Source organism: Herpailurus yagouaroundi, unplaced genomic scaffold, assembly GCF_014898765.1.
Source record: "Herpailurus yagouaroundi ecotype Mexico unplaced genomic scaffold, PumYag 77, whole genome shotgun sequence".
NCBI classification, from domain to species: Eukaryota; Metazoa; Chordata; class Mammalia; order Carnivora; family Felidae; genus Herpailurus; species Herpailurus yagouaroundi.
The window spans coordinates 40,485,912-40,498,396 of NW_024412388.1; the positions used below are offsets into that span (position 1 = coordinate 40,485,912).

Consider the following 12,485-nt stretch of genomic DNA (forward strand, 5'->3'; position numbering starts at 1 on the left):
AACATCTTTCCACCATATACCTGATTACCTTTTCTTTAGAGTAAATGAAACATTGGCTATTAAGGAAAATTACAAACATCATTTTTCCAGCAATGAAAGAAACCTAATGTGTATTAAAACTCTAAACTAGTTACATCACTCCAAATTTTCGTATTTGTTAATTAGTGCTAACTTGTTAATCAGATTTTATACCACTATAATCAAGAATTCTTTTTTTCAACTAACATTCTTTCTTTTATTTTTAGTGTTTAGTTTTGAGAGAGAGAGAGAGAGAGAGAGCGAGCAAGCAGGGGAGGGACACAGAGAGAGGGAGAGAGAGTCAGAAGCAGGCTCCAGGCTCCAAGTTGTCAGCACAGAGCCCGATGTGGGGCTTGAACTCATGAACTGTGAGATCATGACCTGAGCTGAAGTTGAATACTTAATCAACTGAGCCACCCAGGTGCCCCATCAACTAACATTATTTCATGTGAATTCTGCCAAGTATTCATTTAGTCAATCATTTAGCAAACATTTGTTGAGTGCTTACTTCATCCTAGGTATACCGTTAGGGGATACAGTTATAAATGTGAATATGACCCAACTCTTGTTCTTAAACTCAGTCTAATAGAAGAAAGAGACAAGCAAATAAAGTAAAAAATATGTCTACATGTTTTCCATTTGTAATAGCTAATGGGTATTGTATTGAAAGTACTCCCTATAGCTAGAAACTTTTCATCATTACTCAGAAATCAAACTTTCTCTATTTGTCTATGAAAATAATTTTTTCAATTAAAAATATTAGGAGGGATAATTTAATAAGTACCTGTGAAATAAGCATCTCAAACGAACAAATGCTAGCATGTGTTTCATAATTTTTAGGCTGTTTTCCAAACCCAGAATTTTGACTGATATAGCAATAATGATTACTTGAGATTATTATAGGTCCTACTAGCCATGTGATCTTGGGCAAATGAACTTAACCCTTTCGATCTTCAGCATTCTCATCTGAGAAGTGAAGATAATAGTACCAATCTGTATTAGATTATCTCTCATTTGGTCCTCAGTATCCACACTTCACCTAGCTTTTTGCCCAGGGTGGTTCTCTTGATTTTCAGCTTCTGGTTGGGTTAGGTCAGTAGGAGGTACTAGTAGGAGATCAGAGCTTGGAAGGAAAGTAAAGCTATTTCTGGGTTTCCTCTCTACCAGGACATCAATGGCTATATCCCTCTACTAGATACAGTCCTCTCGATATACCACCTTCCCCAACGCATTTAGGCCTAGGGGTGGTTAACGGCTCCTCTTTGCCCTAGAGTTTGTACTAACTATTGCTGATTTCCATAAACCCTGATCTTACCTTTATAAACAGTTCTTTTTTTTTTTTTTTTTCAACGTTTATTTATTTTTGGGACAGAGAGAGACAGAGCATGAATGGGCGAGGGGCAGAGAGAGAGGGAGACACAGAATCGGAAACAGGCTCCAGGCTCTGAGCCATTAGCCCAGAGCCCGACGCGGGGCTCGAACTCACAGACCGCGAGATCGTGACCTGGCTGAAGTCGGACGTTTAACCGACTGCGCCACCCAGGCGCCCCAACAGTTCTTTTATTAAACTGTTCTCAAATAACCAAGTTTGAAAGTGCCATGTGTTTTCTGCCAGAACTCTGTGGCAGAGTTTCTGTGACTCATATACAACCTCATGGGGTTGTTTTGAGATCACTTCTTAGCTCAGTGCTTAGCACATTATAAATATTCAGTAAATGTTGACTACTACTGTCATTATCAATACTGCTATTATTATTATTTTATTTGAGGTTCCATGCTCATGCCATCTATACCAACTGAATATACTAAAGAGACTGAGAAATTCAGAATTCTGGAGATCTTTTACTAAGCCTCCCAGTGTTTCAAAAATATGTTCAAATGTAAAATCTGTTCACTCCTAATCAATCTCAATATTTAAAAAGAGTAGGAGGATCTTGAAAGTGAGTGAAAAAACCACATAGTACACAGGATTTCCTGGACTCTCGTTTCTTTTGTAAATATGCTTCGGAATTCATTTCTTGCAAATTGACCTCCTGTCACCACTCCAAATCTAGCAAAGTATAAATGTCCATAAAGTTAAACAAATTGTTGGGTCTTAGGGTCATGAAAAGAAAGGACTGAAAGGTAAACTCAATGGTATAAAAGTCCTTGGTTCATCTGGAAATGCATCTTCATTATCCTTATTTATCAATCATGACATAGGCAAGCATCTCCATTTGACAAATTATCCCATCAAAATCCTATTAAAAGTCTACTTAACCTTTCATCTTACCTCATCCTTTATATCTTCCTGTTGTTGGGCTGTGAAGATCTCCATTGCAGCCATGAGTCTCATCATTAGCTCATCCACTGTTGTGTTACCTAGCAACACACGGAGATTGCCAAATTTCACATTATTAAAGTTATAATAAAATGGAAAGCCATTCTAGAATTAATCAGTAAGGAGTAACTAAAGTCTAATAAAAATTGCAGACTACTATGCTAATATCTAGTTAAAACACTTTCACATTTTCATTGAAAAGTTTCATATGTTCAGTGTGAAAGAGTAAAGCAGCATACAGGCAGTTGAAATTTCAAATACAGTAGATTTGAGGCAACCATCTCTCAATGAGAAAGATTTTTCAGCACTATGAAGAAGAATGGTTAAGTTATGAGGATCAGAAGTTCTTTCAAGTTAGAAAAATGCAGGTACTTAAAGATACTAGCAACAACTACCAATTGTTTATATGCCAATAATTAGGCTAAATACTATATATATATATATATATATATATATCAGTTGGGCAAAAATATAAATATATATATAGTATTTAGATTATATATTTATTTACAGTAGAGTATATGTTATATATTTATTATTATATTTTATATTATATATTTATATATAAATAAAATATTTATATTTTATATATTATTATAATATGTATTTATATATTATATATAGTATAGTACATATTATATATTATTATATACAAATATATTATAGATATATTATTTATATACATTATATAGTATAGTATATAGTATATATTTATTTATAGCTATAGAATTTGGATTTACATTATATATATAATCTCATTTAACCTGTACAACAATGCTTTGAAAGTATCATTATGATTTTGACTTTGAGAGCTCAAGTAACCTGTGCAATCAAGATCAAGCTGATTAAGTGGTGGGGCCAGGGTTTGAAATCAAATGAGTCTGACTCAAAAAGCCTGTTCTCTTTGCCATCTCAGTACACTATTTATTTAGAATTATCTCTTATCACTAAAAACTCTGGTGACGCAAACAGCAATTCATTTTCTGGAAAAAAAAAAAAAAGAAGAGTTCTTTTTTTGCCCAACTGATATTTTTCCCTTTCAGCTGCTTTTAAATGACTATACTATAGGGGTGCCTGGGTGGCGCAGTCGGTTAAGCGTCCGACTTCAGCCAGGTCACGATCTCGCGGTCCGTGAGTTCGAGCCCCACGTCAGGCTCTGGGCTGATGGCTCAGAGCCTGGAGCCTGTTTCCCATTCTGTGTCTCCCTCTCTCTCTGCCCCTCCCCCGTTCATGCTCTGTCTCTCTCTATCCCAAAAATAAATAAACGTTGAAAAAAAAATTTTTTTTTAAAAAAATGACTATACTATAAACTTTATGAGAGTACTTATTTATTTTATTTTATTTTAATCTTTTAAAGTTTTAATTTTAATTCCAGTTAGTTAATATACAGTGTTATATTAGTTTTATAAGAGAGTATTTAAATATTTGATTTCCTTTTGGGGTGCTTGGGTTGCTCAGTCAGTTGAGCGTCAGACTTTGGCTCAGGTCAGGATCTCACGGTTCATGGGTTTGAGCCCCATGTCAGGCTTTGTGCTGATAGCACACAGACTGCTTCAGGTTCTCTGTCTCCCTCTCTGCCCCAACTCTGCTTGCGCACTCTCTCTCTCAAAAATAAATAGTAAAAAAATAAAAAAACAAAACAAATAAATGCTTGATTTTCCTTAATGCTATTTTATTCTCTGCCCAATGCCATGACAAAAGTATAGCACATAAAGCACATATACACCATTTCTTGAATGCATTGTCCTGTTACTTGCTTTGGATACATCTACAAGAGAGAAATCCATAAGGACACATAAAGATTTGGCAATTCTTCTTTTCTTTCAAAACTACATGCAAAAGTGCCCATCTTTCTCCGGGGCCTGAGAGGAGGTCTTCTTGTCCCATTGATGAAACGGGACAACAAATAGCAAGCATCCTTGCTGGTGTTATTCTAGAGTAGGGCTGGACTAACATGACCTTTCAATGGTCCTTTTCTCTATTTTCCTTATGACCACTGGCAGCAGGTTAGGGAGCATCTGTGGTCCTTAGTAAAAGAAACAATCTAAATAAATCAGTCATATCAGCACTAGTCTCTGAACAAATGAGCTAGAGAACAAATATTATCTTGGTGTGATACCATGGTAGTGAGAAAGCAGAGTTGGTTTTATAGCCACAGTTCTAACCTAACTCCACAACTTAAAAACTATATGTTCTAGTGCCTAGAAACTGTCTAGCACATGACAAGAGCTTAATTAACTATTCACTTAGTAAGCGAATAACTAAGTGAATGAGTGAATGACTATAGCTCTCTAAGGATCAATTTCCTTATCACAGAATACACAATCACTGGTAGTTATTAACTGGTATGACAAATGGAAAGAGTTTTGGAGAAAAAAAGAGAGGAGTATTTTAATAGATAATTGTAAATATTCTTTGATACACCTAAACTGACAAGTACAAGTTTCTCCAACTATGTGAAGAACTTGAAACCATTGATGAACTGTTTGTATTTTGTAATATTAAGATCCACTGACCTATCTTGGTCTTTGAATGGATCTTTTACCTATGCATGATTTTATAATATCATGCATTGGTCATGTTGAAAATATTGGTTCACTGAGTTATGCATTTCTCCTCAATATTGACATACCTAGTTATATGATATCAAAAAATCACATTTGTTAATCTTAAAACTGATGTCATCAGAAAATTATTTAAGCTGTCAATTTTATGGTGGATGACAATGTTTTGCTTAAAAGCTCAAGTTTTATCAGTGGCAACAAGTACTATCAGTAATACCTAGGCTATTTAAGTATAGTTTGTCTCTCAGTATTTTCAAGTAAAAATGATGTTCTGTAAGAAAAAAATGACTCGTTCAGCTCAAGCAACCATACAAGTGCTTTTCTTTGAGACTACCTTTGTACTCTGAAATGCAGCAGAAATGTGTTATCCATACCTCTTGTGTGTCACACAAACTATAAAAAGGGTGGAATTTAATAAAATAATTTTAAAATTGCACATAATAGAGGTAAAGAATATGCTACTGGTATAGTTTTGGTCATGACCTTGATTTGTGTGAAGGTGCCAGTAGTTTTACACAAATTTGATTTTGTGCCACCAATGCAAATGTTAGCACAGTAATAAAAAAAAAAAAAAGAGGCAAAAAAGAAAAGTCTTATCACTATCATGAAAACAATTTGATGTCACGGATCCAATGAAAGGGTCCAGAGGACCTCCAGGATCCATGGAATACATTTTAAGAACCACTGACTATTATAATACTGCCTTTGACAGGGAAAACAGGAATGAAATATTATCTTCATTATCCATTTACCCTATGTAATTCATTCCCCTAGAAGATTTTCTTTAGCATTGTTTATGAAACTCAATGCTTTAGTTACAGAGCAAACATAAAATACCAGAGGTTTTATTTTGAGTTTTAAAGGCACTAGAATTTACACCATGCCCCGACATCATATTATCCACTATAGAACTTTTAACTGAAATACAGGTAGAAATAAAGTATCTCAGGGCCACCTGGGTGGCTCTGTCAGTTAAGTGACCGACTCTAGGTTTCAGCTCAGGTCATAACCTCATGGTTAGTGAGTTCGAGCCCTACATTGGACTCTGCACTGACAGCCCAGAGCCTGCCTGAGATTCTCTCTCTCCCACTCTCTCTGTCTCTCCTCCACTAGTGCTCTCTCCCTCTCAAAATAAACTTAAAAAAAAAAAAGAAAGAAAGAAAGAATCTCAGACACAAGCTTTAGCTTGGGGCATGAGAAACATCTTTTCACTATGGCATAGGAAAGATATACTCTTTTCAATTTAAGCTATGTTCTAAATAATAATTTTATAATAATCCTTGGGGTATATCAGTAACAGTTTTATAAAAAATCAGTCACTGTTTTTGTTTGTAAAGAGTATGCTATGTGATTAAACTTACAGGCATCCTATAGCTTCATACCTTAGCACTGTATCCTAACACGGATTCACACAAATAAGGGGTACCAGCAACCACTGTGTGAACAACTGATTTATAATACCCAGTCACTGGCTTTTCTAGATAACTAAAGATCAGCATTTCTTTCAATTAATCAACATTACAGCAAGAAATCAATATATGTATAAAAAAATGTCATGTTTGACAAGTGATTATGACTTAATTGTTGGAGAATTTAGCAGTTCTGAACAATTAACATGATTATGCTATGTCCCAAGGGTTGTGCAATTTTATTAAGAAATTTCTGTTGGTGGGGCGCCTGGGTGGCTCAGTTGGTTCAGTGTCTGACTTCAGCTCAGGTCACGATCTCACAGTTCATGAGTTTGAGCCCCACGTTGGGCTCTGTGCTGACAGGTCGGAGCGTGGAGCCTGCTTCAGATTCTGTGTCTCCCTCTCTCTCTCCCCCTCCCCTGCTTGCACTCTGTCTCTCTCAAAAATAAATAAACATTAAAAAAATGTTTTTAAATAAAAAAAAAAAGAAATTTCTGTTGGATTTAATGCAGCGTATTTCATTCTTCATAGAACCTGTACTTTTTGAAGATGTTCTTTTTTAGGATATTCTATGTTTTAAAATACAAAGATGTTCACCAATATAGAGAATTACTTTCAACTTTGATGGTAAATATTATAAGGTTAACTCATACACAAGAAGACACTCTACTCCCTTTGTGACAGGTACTTTACCTTGTATCACATTTAACACTTCATTAGATGAACGCTTTCCCATAATAATCAGAAAAAGTGGAAACTGATCTGTTTTTTGAGTCCGAATGGTTTGTGCCACAACACTGCCAAAATGTCTATTGCACATTGTCAGAAATCTAAAATGAGACAAAAGTCAAAGTCAATTTCATTTTGGAGTTTAATAAACTTACTAGTTCCCCAACAAAAAACTCACTGTTTTACTAATTATGTTATAAATAGCCTGTCTGTTATCAGTACATACAGTCCTGCTATACTGAGTTTTCAACAATATCTTAAATGATACAGAAATAATTATCATACAGGAAAGCAGGCAGCAAGCCCTAAATGCTGGCTGGAGGCTGAGAGAATAGGATTCTTAGTCTTAAACATTGCAAGCTATACTGCCCTAAACAATGAGAAAAACAAACAAAATGAATTTTAAGAGGAAAGAATTTCTTAAATAGGACAAATACCGTGTGGTACAAAGTTAAATTGACTGGCAGCATCCTAGACTAAACAGGATTTAGCAACATTTTCACAAGTCTTTAGAATCAAGAATTGTACTTTAGAATTGTGTTTTTTCCAGTAGTAGTGGGCCTTCTAGTTTCATACTTACCATGAGATAAAAATAATAATTCTAAGCTTTTGACCAAAAAAGCTCAGAGATATTAGCATACTGAAGTCTAGCATTAGTATTCTTAACACGATCTGGAATAAATGAAAAAACTGATAAAGCTTTTCTCTTCTATTAGAGGACTGTTTGAAATTAGCATTTCTTTCAAGAGAAAAGGGTAGCTTATGATATGTTTTCAGATCTGATGGTAAAAAGTAAATGTCATAATAATAATGAATTATGAAAGACCAAATGCAAATATAGAATGCTTTAATAAGATCCAATTTAATAAAGTCTGTAAAAATAATGGACTTTTAATAACACAGGTCACAAAAGGCAAAACAGTGGAAATTCTGGGGACTAGCCACTGGTACTGGCTTATTAATTCTTAATTATGTTCACGAAAGGCAACTTAAATCGTGTGTTTTCTTATGCCTTATGATAATATTTTAGGTAACAACTCCTCTGAAATGTATGTTCTAGCTGATGAGCAAAATCCTGTTGTCACATGCATTAGAAGGTAAATCTATTTGAAAAGACAAACGGCATTAAAATGTCATGTGCTCAGATTCATTTGATATCCAAATTCAAAACAGAATCAAACCTCTTAATTTTTAAAGCCCATATATCTCTTGTCTATAGAAATTCATTCCAGAAATTTAGGCTGAATCCTCCACAAAACCTGTGCTGTGACTACAGGAAATAGACCATGTTAAGGGCCACGAGAGCTGTCAGCAAGAGTGTCAAGGCAAGTTAGCACCACAGGAATAAGTTCACTGGGAGGCAGTTTCATACATATATTTAGAGCAGCAATAACCAGATCTCATGGCAATTTGAAATGACAAGGCCCTAAGAAATCAATTGTTGGCCATGAAATATCAGTGCTCCCATGAAAATTCAGATCTTCACATTCCAGAACTATTATACAATAAAAGGTGCTCAAGCAGCCTAAGCCTCCAGTACAAAATTTCACACTCATATAGTTTTAATTCATCAATGGAGACGTGTAGATCAAGACACTAGAACGTTAGGATGTCATTTTTCTTTCTGCTGTTACTAAAATATTTGAGGTCAATCTTGACCCTGATTTGATCATTGGCAACCTCTGAATTTAAAAATGTCAAAAAACATCTGGAATGTCATTCCCTACAAAAGGGAGAAAATAAGTCCTTGTTGCTTTCACACCAATGGATTAAGTGGATATCACAGTAGATGCCCATCATAGCACTAGCCTCACAAGTGATATTAAATACTACCTAAACAGGATACCCCCAAAAAAGGAAGGGAAGACAGAAGCCAGGAAGGAAGGAAGGAGAAAAGAGAGAAAGCAGGCAGACACGCTGGTTAGCTTAGTGGTTTAAAGTATTCAATTTCAAGACAATTCATTTGCCTGGAAATTGTGTACTTCCCAAATTGTCATTTTATGAAAACGAGCTAGAAGGGAAAATAATTATGAAAATAGAGGTAACTTCTTGAGTTTAAATTAATACACAACACACATTTCAAAACTTCACAAAGTGTATTCAAGAGAAATACAGCCTTCAAAGGCACACTAGCTGTTCAATTAACTATAAAAAACAACAAAGTGATCAGTTTTCTAGCAGGTATTGGCAAATCATTCTAATGTTTTGGAAGTCGTGGAGAAATACACAGGAATCCCGCAGCCAGTTGATGCTTTCTAGTGGCCTTAACTAACAATTTGTTCTAATCAAAGAGAGACTTTGTTAAATTTTTAATTAATCTAATTAATCTTCCTAAGATCTGAATCATGTTTACTTTGAGATTTTCAAATTACAATCAATGAGAGCATATAGGGCCAATGGACAGCCAAGTCCCAAATTACAAAATTCCTGCTTGTCAGTTCCTTCTATTACAATTTACACGAACTTCACCACACAGATATCACATCCTTCTCATGGCTAGGAGACTCCACTTCTTCCTCTCAACATCTATTCACAACACAAAGTTACCATTCATAGCATACTACCAACAGCAAAAATCCATTTCAGAACATTAGCACAAAAACAGACAAGGGAAAAACAAATTGTTTCAAGAAAAAAAATGTGGTTTTCAGAATTGTGTGGCATTTTCTTCCCTTTTAAAGAGCTAAAAGTGTGCCAGTGCATCTAATGGCAGCACCAAACTTGTCAGCCTAACTGCATACGGTGTTCAAGAGAGTCAGGTGTCACAAAGGGATAAATGGTTTCCACAACAATTGGATTCCTACAATCTCAAACCCAGAAGGGGAAGCAATGGCAACTGTTCCCTGGCAAGGAGAAATGGCTTTGTTTTTTAATTATAAAAGCTTTAAATAAATGAAACAATTTACTCCTCATATATCTAATTAAGAGGAATCAACCCCCCAAAACAAAAAGCTAAAGTGACAAATTTAAAAGACAAAGAATGAAGGTGGGAGGAAGGGAGGTAAGGAGGAAGGGGAAGAAGAAGGAAAGGTTGAGAAAATGAATGAAGAGAACACAGTTAATCAGAAATCAAGTATAATAAAGCAATTCATTGATGGGGGCTGGGTGATGGTAGTGTTGGGGGAAGTGAGTGAGAAGTCTCAAACTTTGGCCTTGCTGATGAAACAAAATATAATTAGTAGCTCATATTCACCAGTTCTTGCTCTTAGAAATCTAAAATTAGATACAATCTTATCTTTTAATCTAAAGTTTGGGAAGAAAAAAAGCAGAACATCTAATGGCTAGCATATATTAATCATTAGTAAAATTTTCAGTCTCTGAAGCATAGTACTTTTCTATCTTGCTAATGGAAACCAGGATTACTAATAAATCAGATATGGGAAAAAGTAATCTCATTTTAATTCAAAACAGGATATAGTTTAGTTTCTCTCAATCAAATTCATAATTAAATGAGTCACTGACTTTTACTAAGTTGTACTCCAGCATAAGATACATAATAGAAGAAACACAGCAATTTAGGAATGGTGAGATTCCACAAACATTTACTATCTACTGTATACCAGATAATACAAAAGGATGCACATCTGATAAAAAATGGAGGCTAAAAACTGCTAATGACTCTGTGAGGCTTCCTGATTATTACATTTCAATATGTAATATTGAGGTTCCCAAGGAACCTCAGATGTAAAATGGGAGTAATACTTACATTTAAAACATTTATATTCTTGTAAGATACAAAAAGCATCAGAATTATGTTCAAAATATGGTATCCCTTCAAACTGGTAGCTATTTTATTACTAATTGCATAATGATATTTAACATTTTTATCATAACTATACTTTCAGGATTAAAATAAAAGCTTTTGGGGTGCCTGGGTGGCTCAGTTGGCTAAGCATCTGACTTTAGTTCAGGTCATGATCTCATGGTTTGTGAGTTTGAGCCCTGTGTTGGGCTCTGTGCTGACAGCTTGGAGCCTGGAGCCTGCTTCAGATTCGGTGTCATCCTCTCTTTCTCTTTCCTTCCCCCGCTTGTGCTCTGTCTCTCTCTGTCGCTCAAAATAAGTAATCATTTAAAAATTTAAAAAAGAATCAAAAAACAAAAAAGAATCAAATGATAGCTTATACCTAGGGGCTAACACTGAAAGATTAAAAAAAAAAAATTTTTTTAACGTCTATTTATTTTTGAGACAGAGAGAGACAGAGCATGAATGGGGGAGGGTCAGAGAGAGAGGGAGACACAGAATCGGAAACAGGCTCCAGGCTCCGAGCTGTCAGCACAGAGCCCAACGCGGGGCTTGAACTCACAGACCACGAGATCATGACCTGAGCTGAAGTCAGACGTTCAACCGACTGAGCCACTCAGGCGCCCCAGAAAGATTTTTTGCATAGTAAGAATTGTTGACTAAAACCCAAAATAGTCACTGGTTTTATTTTCATTTAGAGAATGAAAGGGGAAGTATTAATATTTGGAAAATAAGAAAAGACATGATGCTACAGCTGTGTAATACTACAAAACCTTACACATTTAAAAGTGGATATGATAGGCACAACACAATTATGTAGCTAAATGCAATCAGAGTCTGTTTTCCCAAACTTACTCACCTCTAATAAAAAAAAAAATGAAGTAAAACAAAAAGGAAACAGAACTAAAATCACTATTAAAAAATGTATTTAATGGGGCGCCTGGGTGGCTCAGTCAGTTAAGCATCCGATTTTGGCTCAGGTTGTGATCTCACGGTTTGTGAGTTCGAGCCCCGTGTCAGGCTCTGTGCTGACAGCTCAGGGCCTGGAGCCTGCTTCTGATTCTGTGTCTCCCATCCCTCAGCTCCTCCCGTGCTCACACTGTCTGTCTCTCAAAATAAAGATTAAAAAAATTTTTTTAAAATGTATTTATGTTTAGCAGTGTTAACTGATTTAAAAGCAAGAATCAGTATTAAAATTTCTGGCTGCTTACCCTTGAGCCATTAAACATTAATTGTCTTTCTGATAAAGTGTGAACCATTTCTTCAAAATGAGAGGTTACTAAGCAGAAGATATTCATGTTCAACAGTGCTATGGGACTTCTCCAATATTACCAAATAGTTTAAGGCAGAATCTATGTATACATTTCCTTAGCTATAGCTGCTAATTTTATACTACTTCTTAAGTTACTTTGGTTTAAGGTTCTTCCCTTTATTTATTAAAAAAATTTTAATGCTTATTTATTTTTGAGAGAGAGAGAGAGGCAGAGAAAGACAGGAACAGAGGACCTGAAGCAGGCTCCATGCTGATAGCAGAGAGCCCAATGTGGGGCTCAAACTCACAAACCATGAGATCATGACCTGAGCTGAAATCATGAGTTGGACACTTAACAAACTGAGTCACCCAGGCACTCCAAAGTCTCTTCCCTTTAAAATAGACCAAACAAGCTGTTTTTGCTAGAGTAATAATCCTCATTACTCACACA

General features: G+C 35.4%; 1 protein-coding gene across 3 annotated transcripts in view; it reads right to left on the reverse strand.

Annotated features, from left to right (window-relative positions):
• Window positions 1–12,485, reverse strand: part of FAF1 (Fas associated factor 1) — a 529,666-nt gene that overhangs the window by 102,890 nt on the left and 414,291 nt on the right. For all 3 annotated transcript variants that reach the window (XM_040470188.1, XM_040470190.1, XM_040470189.1), the window contains 2 exons: window positions 7,005–7,141; window positions 2,291–2,379 (listed from right to left, as the gene is read on the reverse strand). In XM_040470188.1, coding sequence (XP_040326122.1) covers window positions 2,291–2,379; window positions 7,005–7,141 — 226 coding nt within the window. The remainder of the gene's footprint in view (window positions 1–2,290; window positions 2,380–7,004; window positions 7,142–12,485) is intronic.